The sequence below is a fragment of the Mustelus asterias genome, unplaced genomic scaffold (genome assembly GCF_964213995.1).
Source record: "Mustelus asterias unplaced genomic scaffold, sMusAst1.hap1.1 HAP1_SCAFFOLD_4450, whole genome shotgun sequence".
Classification (NCBI taxonomy): Eukaryota; Metazoa; Chordata; class Chondrichthyes; order Carcharhiniformes; family Triakidae; genus Mustelus; species Mustelus asterias.
Genome location: NW_027594393.1, coordinates 1,241 through 18,205, shown reverse-complemented (window position 1 = coordinate 18,205; position 16,965 = coordinate 1,241). Strand labels below are relative to the sequence as shown.

General features: G+C 60.8%; 1 protein-coding gene across 1 annotated transcript; it reads right to left on the bottom strand.

Annotated features, from left to right (window-relative positions):
• Positions 1 to 348: 348 nt before the first annotated feature.
• On the bottom strand, positions 349 to 16,742 carry LOC144491105 (serine/threonine-protein phosphatase 6 regulatory ankyrin repeat subunit C-like; the record flags this gene model as incomplete). The annotated part of the gene is made up of 7 exons (XM_078208786.1): positions 16,631 to 16,742; positions 16,286 to 16,505; positions 15,262 to 15,346; positions 14,296 to 14,379; positions 11,065 to 11,210; positions 5,996 to 6,078; positions 349 to 431 (listed from the first exon to the last, which is right to left on the bottom strand). Coding segments are annotated over exons 1-7 (809 nt in total), but the record flags the coding sequence as incomplete, so codon positions are not given.
• Positions 16,743 to 16,965: the final 223 nt, after the last annotated feature.

Here is a 16,965-nt window from a genome sequence, read left to right as displayed (position 1 = left end):
GGGATGGGGGGGGGAGGGGATGGGAATGGGGAGGGGGGAGGGGGAGGGGAGGGGGGAGGGGGAGGGGAGGGGGGAGGGGAGGGGGAGGGGAGGGGAGGGGGAGGGGAGGGGTAGGGGAGGGGAGGGGGGAGGGAGGGGAGGGAGGGGAGGGGATGGGAGGGGGGAGGGGGGAGGGGAGGGGAGAGGGGGGAGGGGAGGGAGGGGAGGGATGGGAGGGGGGAGGGGGGAGGGGAGAGGTGAGGGGAGGGGGAGGATAAGCCGAGAGAGAGAGAGAGAGAGTGTGTGGAGGTGGGTTTGGAGGGAATCTCCCGCGGTCTGATCGCTGAGTCCCGCCGTGCCCTTACTCACATTTGCAAAGCGTCGTTAGTGGCATTAATAAGACCAGGGTCGCAAATCTCCCCGAGGATCAGCAAGGCAGACATTTCATGGCCCTAGAGGGAGAGGGAGTAAAGAGGAACACATTACACTTCCTCCCCATCGATCACCATCTCAAATCTCACACACAGCCCGAGCGTCACCCAGCCCCCCGACACAGCCCGAGCTTCACCCCCCCCCGACACAGCCCGAGCGTCACCCCCCCCCCCGACACAACCCGAGCTTCACCCCCCCCGACACAGCCCGAGCTTCACCCCCCCCCCGACACAGCCCGAGCGTCACCCCCCCCCCCCCCCGACACAGCCCGAGCGTCACCCAGCCCCCCCGACACAGCCCGAGCTTCACCCCCCCGACACAACCCGAGCGTCACCCCCCCCCGACACAACACGAGCGTCACCCCCCCGACACAACCCGAGCGTCACCCAGCCCCCGACACAACCCGAGCATCACCCCCCCCGACACAACCCGAGCTTCACCCCCCCCGACACAACCCGAGCGTCACCCAGCCCCCCGACACAACCCGAGCATCACCCCCCCCGACACAACCCGAGCGTCACCCAGCCCCCCGACACAGCCCGAGCGTCACCCCCCCCGACACAGCCCGAGCTTCACCCCCCCCCGACACAGCCCGAGCGTCACCCCCCCCCCGACACAGCCCGAGCATCACCCCCCCCGACACAGCCCGAGCATCACCCAGCCCCCCACACAGCCCGAGCATCACCCCCCCCCGACACAGCCCGAGCGTCACCCAGCCCCCCACACAGCCCGAGCATCACCCCCCCCCGACACAGCCCGAGCGTCACCCCCCCCCCGACACAGCCCGAGCGTCACCCAGCCCCCGACACAGCCCGAGCATCACCCAGCCCCCCGACACAGCCCGAGCGTCACCCCCCCCCCGACACAACCCGAGCTTCACCCTCCCCCCGACACAGCCCGAGCGTCACCCCCCCCGACACAGCCCGAGCGTCACCCCCCCCCGACACAGCCCGAGCATCACCCCCCCCGACACAGCCCGAGCGTCACCCCCCCCCCCGACACAACCCGAGCGTCACCCCCCCGACACAACCCGAGCGTCACCCCCCCCCGACACAGCCCGAGCGTCACCCCCCCCCGACACAGCCCGAGCGTCACCCCCCCCCGACACAGCCCGAGCGTCACCCCCCCCCCGGACACAGCCCGAGCGTCACCCAGCCCCCCCGACACAGCCCGAGCGTCACCCCCCCCGACACAGCCCGAGCGTCACCCAGCCCCCCCGACACAGCCCGAGCATCACCCAGCCCCCCCGACACAACCCGAGCGTCACCCCCCCCCGACACAACCCGAGCGTCACCCCCCCGACACAGCCCGAGCGTCACCCAGCCCCCCCGACACAGCCCGAGCATCACCCCCCCCGACACAGCCCGAGCGTCACCCCCCCCCCGACACAACCCGAGCGTCACCCCCCCCCGACACAACCCGAGCATCACCCCCCCCCGACACAACCCGAGCGTCCACCCCCCCCCGACACAGCCCGAGCGTCACCCCCCCCGACACAACCCGGGCATCACCCAGCCCCCGACACAGCCCCAGCATCACCCCCCCCCGACACAGCCCGAGCATCACCCAGCCCCCCCGACACAACCCGAGCGTCACCCCCCCCGACACAGCCCGAGCGTCACCCAGCCCCCGACACAGCCCCAGCATCACCCCCCCCCGACACAGCCCGAGCGTCACCCAGCCCCCCCGACACAACCCGAGCGTCACCCCCCCGACACAGCCCGAGCGTCACCCAGCCCCCGACACAGCCCCAGCATCACCCCCCCCGACACAGCCCGAGCGTCACCCCCCCCGACACAGCCCCGAGCGTCACCCAGCCCCCCGACACAGCCCGAGCGTCACCCCCCCCCCGACACAACCCGAGCGTCACCCCCCCCGACACAGCCCGAGCGTCACCCCCCCCCCGACACAACCCGAGCGTCACCCCCCCCGACACAGCCCGAGCGTCACCCAGCCCCCGACACAGCCCGAGCGTCACCCCCCCCGACACAGCCCGAGCGTCACCCAGCCCCCCGACACAGCCCGAGCATCACCCCCCCCCGACACAGCCCGAGCGTCACCCCCCCCGACACAGCCCCAGCATCACCCCCCCCGACACAGCCCCAGCATCACCCAGCCCCCGACACAGCCCCAGCATCACCCCCCCCCGACACAACCCGAGCGTCACCCCCCCCCGACACAACCCGAGCGTCACCCCCCCCGACACAGCCCGAGCGTCACCCAGCCCCCCGACACAGCCCGAGCGTCACCCCCCCCGACACAGCCCGAGCGTCACCCCCCCCCCGACACAACCCGAGCGTCACCCCCCCCCGACACAACCCGAGCATCACCCCCCCCGACACAACCCGAGCGTCACCCCCCCCCGACACAGCCCGAGCGTCACCCCCCCCGACACAACCCGGGCATCACCCAGCCCCCGACACAGCCCCAGCATCACCCCCCCCCCGACACAGCCCGAGCATCACCCAGCCCCCCCGACACAACCCGAGCGTCACCCCCCCCGACACAGCCCGAGCGTCACCCAGCCCCCGACACAGCCCCAGCATCACCCCCCCCGACACAGCCCGAGCGTCACCCAGCCCCCCCGACACAACCCGAGCGTCACCCCCCCCGACACAGCCCGAGCGTCACCCAGCCCCCGACACAGCCCCAGCATCACCCCCCCCGACACAGCCCGAGCGTCACCCCCCCCGACACAGCCCGAGCGTCACCCAGCCCCCCGACACAGCCCGAGCGTCACCCCCCCCCCCGACACAACCCGAGCGTCACCCCCCCGACACAGCACGAGCGTCACCCCCCCCCCCGACACAACCCGAGCGTCACCCCCCCCGACACAGCCCGAGCGTCACCCAGCCCCCGACACAGCCCGAGCGTCACCCAGCCCCCCCGACACAGCCCGAGCATCACCCCCCCCCGACACAGCCCGAGCGTCACCCCCCCCGACACAGCCCCAGCATCACCCCCCCCGACACAGCCCCAGCATCACCCAGCCCCCGACACAGCCCCAGCATCACCCCCCCCCGACACAACCCCGAGCGTCACCCCCCCCCCGACACAACCCGAGCGTCACCCCCCCGACACAGCCCGAGCGTCACCCAGCCCCCCCGACACAGCCCGAGCGTCACCCCCCCCCGACACAACCCGAGCGTCACCCAGCCCCCCCGACACAACCCGAGCGTCACCCAGCCCCCCGACACAGCCCGAGCGTCACCCCCCCCCCGACACAACCCGAGCGTCACCCCCACCCGACACAGCCCGAGCGTCACCCAGCCCCCGACACAGCCCCAGCATCACCCCCCCCCGACACAACCCGAGCGTCACCCCCCCCCGACACAGCCCCAGCATCACCCCCCCCGGACACAACCCGAGCGTCACCCCCCCCGACACAGCCCCAGCATCACCCCCCCCCGACACAACCCGAGCGTCACCCCCCCCGACACAGCCCCAGCATCACCCCCCCCCGACACAGCCCCAGCATCACCCCCCCCGACACAACCCGAGCGTCACCCCCCCCGACACAACCCGAGCGTCACCCCCCCCCCCGACACAGCCCCAGCATCACCCAGCCCCCGACACAACCCGAGCGTCACCCCCCCCGACACAACCCGAGCGTCACCCCCCCCCGACACAACCCGAGCGTCACCCCCCCCGACACAACCCGAGCATCACCCAGCCCCCGACACAGCCCCAGCGTCACCCCCCCCGACACAGCCCCAGCGTCACCCCCCCCCCCCTACACAGCCCCAGCGTCACCCCCCCCCGACACAGCCCGAGCGTCACCCAGCCCCCCCGACACAACCCGAGCATCACCCAGCCCCCCGACACAGCCCGAGCGTCACCCCCCCCGACACAGCCCGAGCGTCACCCCCCCCGACACAGCCCGAGCGTCACCCAGCCCCCGACACAGCCCCAGCTTAACCCCCCCCGACACAGCCCCAGCGTCACCCCCCCCCCGACACAACCCGAGCGTCACCCCCCCCGACACAACCCGAGCGTCACCCCCCCCCCGACACAGCCCCAGCGTCACCCCCCCCCCCTACACAGCCCCAGCGTCACACCCGCAACCCCCTCCTTCCCCCGGGGCCAACGCTACAGCTCCCAACCTCCAAGGCGTGACCTCTGCCCTGACCCTCAACTTCCCCGTCCCAGGTTCAACCCCCTCCCCCCAAACCTACACCCCCATCGTTTCCCAGACCCACCCCCATATCCTCCTGACTCCCCCACCCCCGGGGGGGGGGGGGGGGGGGGAGTAATTGAATCAGCCCGCACCCCCCCACCACACCTCCTCTCCCCAGTGTGCTCGCCGCCCTGACCCTTCCGAACTTCTGAATGGCCTCCCACCCCATGCCCCCTTCCACCCCCCCCTCCAACCCCCCCCCTCACCCGGTCACCTCTTCCCGCGCGCCCGCACTCCCAGGACTTCCCACAAGCCGGGCCCTCAGGTTCCACTCCCTCAAACTGCATCTCAAACACTCTCTCTCTCTCTTCTTCTGAAGAGAATTCGGCCTACTCCCTGCTGCCACCATAGAACGGTGGCACAGTGTGGGTTAGCACTGCTGCCTCACAGCGCCAGGGAGCCGGGTTCGATTCCTGGCTCGGGTCACCGTCTGTGCGGAGTCTGCACGTTCTCCCCGTGTCTGCGTGGGTTTCCTCCGGGTGCTCCGGTTTCCTCCCACAGTCTGAAAGATGTGCTGGTTAGGGTGGATTGGGCCGTGCTAAATTCTCCCTCAGTGTTACCCGAACAGGAGTGTGGTGACTGGAGGGATTTTCACAGTAACTTCATTGCAGTGTTAATGTAAGCCTACTTGTGACACTAATAAATAAACTTTAACATAGAATCCCTACAGTATAGCAGGCCATTCAGCCCATCGAGTCTGCACTGTCAACAATCCCACCCAGACCCTTTCCCTTAACCCTATATATTTACCCTGCTAATCCCCCTGACACTAAGGGACAATTTAGCATGGCCAATCCCCCTAACCTACACATCTTTGGACACTAAGGGACAATTAAGCATGGCCAATCCACCTAACCTGCACATCTTTGGACACTAAGGGACAATTTAGCATGGCCAATTCCCCTAACCTGCACATCTTTGGACACTAAGGGACAATTTAGCATGGCCAATCCACCCTAACCTGCACATCTTTGGACACTAAGGGACAATTTAGCATGGCCAATCCACCCTAACCTACACATCTTTGGACACTAAGGGACAATTTAGCATGGCCAATCCACCCTAACCTACACATCTTTGGACACTAAGGGACAATTTAGCACGGCCAATCCACCCTAACCTGCACATCTTTGGACACTAAGGGACAATTTAGTATGGCCAATCCACCCTAACCTGCACATCTTTGGACTGTGGGAGGAAACTGGAGCACCCGGAGGAAACCCACGCAGATACGGGGAGAACGTGCAAACTCTATTTGGAGAGTCAGTCACCCAAGGCTGGGATCGAACCGGATCCCTGGCGCTGTGAGGCAGCAGTGCCAACCACTGTGCCCACACGTCGAGACGGGGCAGGCGGGCATGCTTTCTACTTGTGGGTGGGTTGACAGATAGCGAGCTGGGGACTCACCTTGCTACAGGCTAGATGAAGGGCTGTGTTCTTGTTCACATCATGTGGTGTCAGATCGGCACTCGCTCGGTGTAGCAGTAACTCTGAAAAAGGAGAGTTCATTTTAAACTTACACTGCCACACCAGGCAATAGCCAAGTGACATTATCGCTACTAATCCAGAAACTCAGCGAATGTTCTGGGGGAACCCGGTTCGAATCCAGCCCACAGCAGATGGTGGAATTTGAATTCAATGATAAAAAAAAATCTGGAATTAAGAATCTACTGATGACCATGAAACCATTGTCGGAAAAACCCATCTGGGTCACTAATGTCCCTTTAGGGGAAGGAAATCTGCCGTCCTTACCCCGGTCTGGCCTACATGTGACTCCAGAGCCACAGCCAATGTGGTCGACTCTCAACTGTCCCTCCAAGGGGCAACTGGGGATGGGCAATAAATGCTGGACCCAACCAGGGACGCCCATGGCGTCTTTATCCCTCTTACGTATAGGTTGTGATGATACTGTGCCTTTAAGGAATGTATTTGAGTCACGCACCTTGTGCGGGATTAGTCGAACCGGTGCCACTGGGTCTATAACCAGCATCCTGTCTCGTTATTAGCGGGTAGGGCCTGGGTGGGATTGTGGTCGGTGCAGACTCGATGGGCCGAATGGCCTCCTTCTGCACTGTAGGGTTTCTATGATTTCTATGATACTGCAGTAGCATAATTGTCCTTAATTGCTAGAATGTTTGTTTTAATGTTTTGTTTGTTTTAAGGTTGGATCTCATGGGATAAAGGGGGAGGTGGCGAGATGGGTGGAGAACTGGCTTGGTCACAGAAGACAGAGGGTGGTAGTGGAAGGGTCTTTTTCCGGCTGGAGGCCTGTGACTAGTGGTGTTCCGCAGGGCACTGTATTGGGACCTCTGCTGTTTGTGATTTATATAAACGATCTGGAAGAAGGTGTAACTGGGGTGATCAGTAAGTTTGCGGACGACACGAAAATGGCTGGACTTGCAGATAGTGAGGAGCATTGTCAGAGGCTACAGAAGGATATAGATAGGCTGGAAATTTGGGCAAAAGAAATGGCAGATGGAGTTCAATCCAGATAAATGCGAAGTGTTGCATTTTGGTAGAAATAATGTAGGGAGGAGCTATACAATAAATGGCAGAACCATAAAGAGTGTAGATACGCAGAGGGACTTGGGTGTGCAAGTCCACAGATCCTTGAAGGTGACGTCACAGGTGGAGAAGGTGGTGAAGAAGGCATATGGCATGCTTGCCTTGATAGGACGGGGCATAGAGTATAAAAGTTGGGGTCTGATGTTGCGGTTGTATAGAACGTTGGTTCGGCCGCGTTTGGAATACTGCGCCCAGTTCTGGTCGCCTCACTACCAGAAGGACGTGGAGGCTTTAGAGAGAGTACAGAGGAGGTTTACCAGGATGTTGCCTGGTATGGAAGGGCTTAGTTATGAGGAGAGATTGGGTAAACTGGGGTTGTTCTCACTGGAAAGACGGAGGATGAGGGGAGACCTAATAGAGGTGTATAAAATTATGAAAGGCATAGATAGGGTGAACGGTGGGAAGCTTTTCCCCAGGTCGGTGGTGACGTTCACGAGGGGTCATAGGTTCAAGGTGAGGTGGGGGGGGGTTTAACACGGATATCAGAAGGACGTATTTTACACAGAGGGTGGTGGGGGCCTGGAATGCGCTGCCGGGCAAGGTGGTGGAGGCGGACACACTGGGAACGTTTAAGACTTATCTAGATAGCCACATGAACGGAGTGGGAATGGAGGGATACAAAAGAATGGTCTAGTTTGGACCAGGGCCGAAGGGCCTGTTCCTGTGCTGTTCTTTGTTCTAATCTGAACTAACGCTGTTCTGTTGATTTCAGTGATTTCCCCAGGGGGTTTTGAAAGGGAGGATTGATTGGGGTGATTGACAGGTAGGGACACGTGACTGGATAGAGCTAGGCTTACACACAGGTATCAGGTCAGATGCTGCTGGGAGTTGAGAGAGCTGTGCGCCACTGTCTTTTCATCTCTCAAGTTGGTGACTGGAATCCGCGAGGAAATAAGTCTTTTTCTCTGAGATTCTGCTGTTTGGGAGAGGATCTTTCTCAGGGTCTGCTGTATCAGAGTCAGAAGCCAGGTTTCTGTCTGGATCTCTGTCCAGAGGTGTTAAAAGGCTGGAAATCTAGCATCCATGGGAGCAGACCAGTTCTTGATGCTTACTGGCTCTGAAGGAGGGTCGGCCTCCGGGATGCTGCTGAATTGGAACAGTCGGGATTGATATGCATTAAGAATTTTAAAAGTTTATTTGTTAGTGCCACAAGTAAGGCTTACATTAACACTGCAATGAAGTTACTGTGAAAGTCCCCTAGTCGCCCACACTCCTGTTCGGGTTACACTGAGGGAGAATTTAGCATGGCCAATGCACCCTAACCCAGCCCCGTCTTTCAGACTGTGGGAGGAAACCGGAGCACCCGGAGGAAACCCACGCAGACACGGGGAGAACGTGCAGACTCCACACAGACAGTGACTCAAGGCCGGGAATCGAACCCGGGTCCCTGGCGCTGTGAGGCAGCAGTGCTAGCCCACTATGCTGCCCCTCTTTGTACTTACTATGTCATGTTTCAGTATTTTAATTGGTAAAAGTTGTGATAATTCTTTTTATTATATATTAACTGTGTTCTTAAATAAAGTTTGTTTTGATAAAAGCTTCCTAGTGGGTCAGCTGAATCATAACTGGAACAAAGCGGCTTACGCTCACCCTAATGCCAAAATCAATAGTAGAAGTTGGGATTTCGGCTAACTTCAGAATACACCTTGGAATTTCTGCTCTGGTCCCTAACAATGTGTCCCCGACAGTGCAGCGCTGCCGCGAGGTGATGTGTTGACGAGCACACGCAGTATTTCTGCATTTATAACATCTGACCTCAATCTGGACTTACAGATCTGAAATCATTGTTGTCAAAAACCCATCTGGTTCATTGGGCAGCACGGTGGCACAGCGGGTTCGCGCTGCTGCCTCACAGCGCCAGGGACCCGGGTTCGATTCCCGGCTGGGGTTACTGTCTGTGCGGAGTCTGCACGTTCTCCCCGTGTCTGCGTGGGTTTCCTCCGGGTGCTCCGGTTTCCTCCCACACTCCAAAGATGTGCAGGTTAGGGTGGATTGGCCATGCTAAATTGCGCCTTAGTGTCCAAAGATGTGTAGGTTAGGTGGATTGGCCATGGTGAATTGTCCCTTAGTGTCCAAAGATGTGTAGGTTAGGTGGATTGGCCGTGCTAAATTGTCCCTTAGTGTCCAAAGATGTGTAAGTTAGGGTGGATTGGCCATGGTGAATTGTCCCTTAGTGTCCAAAGATGTGTAGGTTAGGTGGATTGGCCGTGCTAAATTGTCCCTTAGTGTCCAAAGATGTGTAGGTTAGGGTGGATTGGCCATGGTGAATTGTCCCTTAGTGTCCAAAGATGTGTAGGTTAGGTGGATTGGCCATGCTAAATTGCGCCTTAGTGTCCAAAGATGTGTAGGTTAGGTGGATTGGCCATGGTAAATTGTCCCTTAGTGTCCAAAGATGTGTAGGTTAGGTGGATTGGCCATGCTAAATTGTCCCTTAGTGTCCAAAGATGTGTAGGTTAGGTGGATTGGCCATGGTAAATTGTCCCTTAATGTCCAAAGAAGTGTAGGTTAGGGTGGATTGGCCATGCTAAATTGTCCCTTAGTGTCCAAAGATGTGTAGGTTAGGGTGGACTGGCCATGGTAAATTGTCCCTTAGTGTCCAAAGATGTGTAGGTTAGGTGGATTGGCCATGCTAAATTGTCCCTTAGTGTCCAAAGGTGTGTAGGTTAGGGTGGATTGGCCATGCTAAATTGCCCCTTAGTGTCCAAAGACATGCTGGTTAGGGTGCATTGGCCGTGCTAAATTCTCCCTCGGTGTACCCCAACAGGTGCTGGACTGTGACAACCAGGGGATTTTCACAGTAACTTCATCGCAGTGTTAATACTCATGACACTAATAAACATGAAACTTGACGTCCTTGAGGGAATCGGTTTCACCAATGGGAAAGCTGCCACCTTGACCTGGTTACGGTGTCAGGAAGAGAGAGTGGAGACCGATCAGATCTGAGACGAGGAGGAATTTCTTCACTCAGAGGACTCCGGATCTTTGGAATTCTCAATGATGGGGGCACCTCTGACCACCCTCCCCAGGGCAGGGAATTTCACAGATCCACAGCCCCTCCCGAGCTGAAGAAACGTCTGCTCGCCCTTTCACCGGGAAGGGTCACAGTCTGAGGATTCAGGGTAGACCATATAGGACGGAGGTGGGAAGACATTCCCACAGACAATTCATTCCCACAGGAAGGAGTTGATGTCACGACGTTGAATGTATCCAAGAGGGGGCTGGATAGAGCACTTGGGGGGCGAACGGGGATCAAAGGTTACGGGGAGAAAGCAGGATTAGGCTGTTGAGTTGGATGGTCAGCCGTGATGGTGGTGAACGGGGGAGCAGGATAGAAGGGCCGAATGGCCTCCTCTTGCTCCTATCTTCCACGCCTCAGTCCTAAATGATCCCCCCCACCCTCACCCGGAGACTGTGCCCCCTGCCCGCCCCCTGTGGTTTCGATTCCCCCACCCTACGGGACACAACCTCTGGCCGCCCTTCCTCCACCCCCAAACCCCCTTCAGGATCTCCCGACGAGATCGCCTCTCATGCTGCTGAAGGCCAGAGAACGCAGACCCAACTTGCTCAGCCTCTCGTCATAAGGGGAACGCCCCCCTCCCCGCCGAAACATTCCTCACCCCAGAGACCCTCCCACCATCAGAGTGTGGCCTCACCAAATTAAATAAAAGCCCACAGGAGATCGAAGCGAGAGTTCTTTGCTCCGGTGTGCCCAGTACCCGTGACAGATGTGGACGGACAGATATCGGGTGAGGGGGGGAACCCCTCCGCCTTCACAACCACGCCAAAGATTGCTCGGTGAGGCGGATGGGCGAGGGGCGTACCGTACCCCCCACGCAGGCCAACAGAAACCCTTCCCAAACATCGCCTGCCACCCCCACCTCCCCCCCCCCCCCGGGAGGGGAGTCACCCACCTACTATCTTGGTGTGCCCGCGTTCCGCTGCTATCATGAGCGGCGTCCGTCCCGCTCGATCAGTCGCATTCACTTGCGCCCTGTGGCTTAGCAGCAACTGCAGGCATCGCACGTGGCTGGAGAAAGCAGCCGCATGCAGGGGAGTTCTGCAAGGATAGAAAACACAGGCAGGCAGGCAGACACACACACAGACACAGGCAGCCACACACAGACACAGGCAGACACACACAGACACAGGCAGACACACACACAGACACAGGCAGACACACACAGACACAGGCAGCCACACACAGACACAGGCAGACACACACAGACACAGGCAGACACACACAGACACAGGCAGACACACACACAGACACAGGCAGACACGCACGCACACAGGCAGACACGCACGCACACAGGCAGACACGCACGCACACAGGCAGACACGCACGCACACAGGCAGACACGCACGCACACAGGCAGACACGCACGCACACAGGCAGACACGCACGCACACAGGCAGACACGCACGCACACAGGCAGACACGCACGCACACAGGCAGACACGCACGCACACAGGCAGACACGCACGCACACAGGCAGACACGCACACCACACAGGCAGACACGCACACCACACAGGCAGACACGCACACCACACAGGCAGACACGCACACCACACAGGCAGACACGCACACCACACAGGCAGACACGCACACCACACAGGCAGACACGCACACCACACAGGCAGACACGCACACCACACAGGCAGACACACACACACAGGCAGACACACACACACAGGCAGACACACACACACAGGCAGACACACACACACAGGCAGACACACACACACAGGCAGACACACACACACAGGCAGACACACACACACAGGCACACACACACACAGGCAGACACACACAAACAGGCAGACACACACAAACAGGCAGACACACACACACAGGCAGACACACACACACAGGCAGACACACACACACAGGCAGACACACACACACAGGCAGACACACACACACAGGCAGACACACACACACAGGCAGACACACACACACAGGCAGACACACACACACAGGCAGACACACACACACAGGCAGACACACACACACACAGGCAGACACACACACACAGGCAGACACACACACACACAGGCAGACACACACACACAGGCAGACACACACACACAGGCAGACACACACACACAGGCAGACACACACACACAGGCAGACACACACACACAGGCAGACACACACACACAGGCAGACACACACACACAGGCAGACACACACACACAGGCAGACACACACACACAGGCAGACACACACACACAGGCAGACACACACACACAGGCAGACACACACACACAGGCAGACACACACACACAGGCAGACACACACACACAGGCAGACACACACACAGGCAGACACACACACACAGGCAGACACACACACACAGGCAGACACACACAAACAGGCAGACACACACAAACAGGCAGACACACACACACAGGCAGACACACACACACAGGCAGACACACACACACAGGCAGACACACACACACAGGCAGACACACACACACAGGCAGACACACACACACACAGGCAGACACACACACACAGGCAGACACACACACACAGGCAGACACACACACACAGGCAGACACACACACACAGGCAGACACACACACACACAGGCAGACACACACACACAGGCAGACACACACACACAGGCAGACACACACACACAGGCAGACACACACACACAGGCAGACACACACACACACAGGCAGACACACACACACAGGCAGACACACACACACAGGCAGACACACACACACAGGCAGACACACACACACAGGCAGACACACACACACAGGCAGACACACACACACAGGCAGACACACACACACAGGCAGACACACACACACAGGCAGACACACACACACAGGCAGACACACACTCAGGCAGACACACACACAGGCAGACACACACACACAGGCAGACACACACACACAGGCAGACACACACACACAGGCAGACACACACACACAGGCAGACACACACACACAGGCAGACACACACACACAGGCAGACACACACACACAGGCAGACACACACACACAGGCAGACACACACACACAGGCAGACACACACACACAGGCAGACACACACACACACACACACACAGGCAGACAGACACACACAGGCAGACAGACACACACACAGGCAGACAGACGCATACACAGGCAGACAGACACATACACAGGCAGACAGACACATACACAGGCAGACAGACACACACACACAGGCAGACACACACACACAGGCAGACACACACACACAGGCAGACACACACACACAGGCAGACACACACACACAGGCAGACACACACACACAGGCAGACACACACACACAGGCAGACACACACACACAGGCAGACACACACACACAGGCAGACACACACACACAGGCAGACACACACACACAGGCAGACACACACACACAGGCAGACACACACACACAGGCAGACACACACACACAGGCAGACACACACACACAGGCAGACACACACACACAGGCAGACACACACACACAGGCAGACACACACACACAGGCAGACACACACACACACAGCAAGTGATTAAAAGGGTCAATAACGCATCCCAGTCCCCCGCGGTGCCCAACAAGCACGGAACACCTCGATGGCGCTCACGGATACGGCCCGATCCCTTTCCAGCAACACGCAGCCGTGAATCCAGACGCGGTGGAGGAGCAGGTAGTTGGGTCGGACCAGCCCCTGGACCTGTTGACGGCGGGTTTAGCCAGGTCCAGGAGCTTCACCAAGACGTCCTTCTCCCACCCACCCCGCTACCCTCTGCACCGGAGATCAACTCAGTTAGATCAGAGGGTCTAATCTCCAACAGTGCGGCGCTCCCTCAGCACTGACCCTCCCACAGTGCGGCGCTCCCTCAGCACTGACCCTCCCACAGTGCGGCGCTCCCTCAGCACTGACCCTCCCACAGTGCGGCGCTCCCTCAGCACTGACCCTCCCACAGTGCGGCGCTCCCTCAGCACTGACCCTCCCACAGTGCGGCGCTCCCTCAGCACTGACCCTCCCACAGTGCGGCGCTCCCTCAGCACTGACCCTCCCACAGTGCGGCGCTCCCTCAGCACTGACCCACAGTGCGGCGCTCCCTCAGCACTGACCCAGCCCATTTTCCTGTGATCTTTCCTACCTTCCTTTGGCATCGTTGCTATTGACAATCTTGGCACCCAGGATGTCGATCAAGATTTCTGCTGCTCCATCGTGACCATTGATTCTACAGAGCAGAGGACGGTGAGGGTGAGAACCGGCAAGTGGGAACGGGTTCAGAAATACAGCGATCCCTCTCGAAAACTCCCGTTGGGGATGAGAGAGGGAGAGAGAGCGCGCGGGAGAGAGAGGGATCGAGAGCGTGCGCGAGAGGGAGGGACAGAGAGGGCGCGCGCGCGAGAGAGAGAGACAGGGCGAGAGAGAGAGAGAGACAAGGCGAGAGAGAGAGAGAGACAGGGCGCGAGAGAGAGACAGACAAGACAGGGCGCGAGAGAGAGCGACAGAGACAGGGCGCGAGAGAGAGAGAGAGAGAGACAGGGCGCGAGAGAGAGAGAGAGACAGGGCGCGCGAGAGAGAGAGAGAGAGACAGGGCGCGAGAGAGAGAGAGAGAGACAGGGCGCGAGAGAGAGAGAGAGAGACAGGGCGCGAGAGAGCGAGACGGGCAGAGAGACGGGCAGAGAGACGGGCAGAGAGACGGGCAGAGAGACGGGCAGAGAGACGGGCAGAGAGACGGGCAGAGAGACGGGCAGAGAGACGGGCAGAGAGACGGGCAGAGAGACGGACAGAGAGACGGACAGAGAGACGGACAGAGAGACGGACAGAGAGACGGACAGAGAGACGGACAGAGAGACGGACAGAGAGACGGACAGAGAGACGGACAGAGAGACGGACAGAGAGACGGACAGAGAGACGGACAGAGAGACGGACAGAGAGACGGACAGAGAGACGGACAGAGAGACGGACAGAGAGACGGACAGAGAGACAGACAGAGAGACAGACAGAGAGACAGACAGAGAGACAGACAGAGAGACAGACAGAGAGACAGACAGAGAGACAGACAGAGTGAGCCAGACAGAGTCACAATCCGAGGTAGACAAGGGTTACTTACACAGCACAGTGCAACGGACTGAAAGTATCGTTCTCGAGGTTAAAGGATTTGTTTTCAAGTAGTAATTCTAAACAGTCTTCGTGACCTGCAGTGAAAGAGAAAGGTCAGTGTACCCGGTAACGAGACTGTGAGCTCCGACTGCAGAGAATGCAAACGGCACCCCCCCCGTGCCGCGCCGAATCCCCCCCGCCGTGCAGCGCCGAATCCCCCCCCGCTGCCGAATCCCCCCCCGCGCCAAATCCCCCCCCGCTGCCGAATCCCCCCCCGCGCCAAATCCCCCCCCGCGCCAAATCCCCCCCGCGCCAAATCACCCCGCGCCGCGCCGAATCCCCCCCCGTGCCGCGCCGAATCCCCCCCGCCGTGCAGCGCCGAATCCCCCCCCGCTGCCGAATCCCCCCCCGCGCCAAATCCCCCCCCGCGCCAAATCCCCCCCGCGCCAAATCACCCCGCGCCGCGCCGAATCCCCCCCCGTGCCGCGCCGAATCCCCCCCGCCGTGCAGCGCCGAATCCCCCCCCGCGCCAAATCCCCCCCCGCGCCAAATCCCCCCCCGCGCCAAATCCCCCCCGCGCCAAATCACCCCGCGCCGCGCCGAATCCCCCCCCGTGCCACGCCGAATCCCCCCCCCGTGCCACGCCAAATCCCCCCCGCCGTGCCACGCCGATTCCCCCCCCACACTGAATCCCCCCCCCGTGCCGAATCCCCCCCCGCGCCAAATCCCCCAGCGCCGCACCGAATCCCCCCCCGCCGTGCCATGCCGAATCCCCCCCCCGTGCCACGCCGAATCCCCCCCCCGTGCCACGCCGAATCCCCCCCCGTGCCACGCCGAATCCCCCCCGCGCCAAATCCCACGCTGCGCCGAATCCCCCCCCTGCCGCCGCGCCAAATCCCCCCCCGTCGCGCCAAACCACCCCCCCCATGTCGAATCCCCTCCTGCGCCGAATCGCCCCCGCCCCCGTGCCGAATCTCCACCACGCCACACCGTGCTGTGCCAATTCCCCCCCCCGTGCCAAATCCCCCCTGTACCTTTGTAAGAAGCCCAGTGTAAGGGAGTGTAGCCGCAATAGTCCTGGAGCGAATCCAGTGGATCCACGGAGAGAGCTGCCTGCAGCAAGATCCCCAGGGTCCCAGTGTGGCCACAGGCCGCGGCGAAGTGCAGGGGCGTCCGTCCTTTCACATCTCGGCACAGGACAAAGGCCCGGTGATGGAGGAGAGCTGCCACGCAGTGCTCACAGCCCCTCACCGCCTGAGGAACACAGGGGGAGGGGGGGAGAGAGAGGGTGTTAGTGGGTAAAGAGACAGGGACCCCCCCCTCCCCCCGCGCGGCCCCTCCCAGCTAGGGGGGGGGGGGTACGGCCGCCTGAGACTCACCCCCCGGTGCAGAGCCGTCCGTCCCCTCCGATCAGCAGCATCGACCGTGCTGCCTTTCTCCAACAACAGCCGGATACAATCCACGTGGCCACTATTGACAGCCAACATCACAGGGGTCCTGACAGGGGGGGAGGGGGAGAGGGGGGGAGAGAGAGAGAGAGGGCGGGGGGGGAGAGAGGGGGAGACAGAGACAGCGTCACGGCAAAGCATCGACAGACAACCCCGTCCTCCCGGTTAACAAGGCGCGCGGCGTAACCGTCGCCCACCCAGCCGTACCACACAACCTGACCATTAACGCAGCGGGGTCCGAACCCAGCGCTGTTCACACCTCCTCC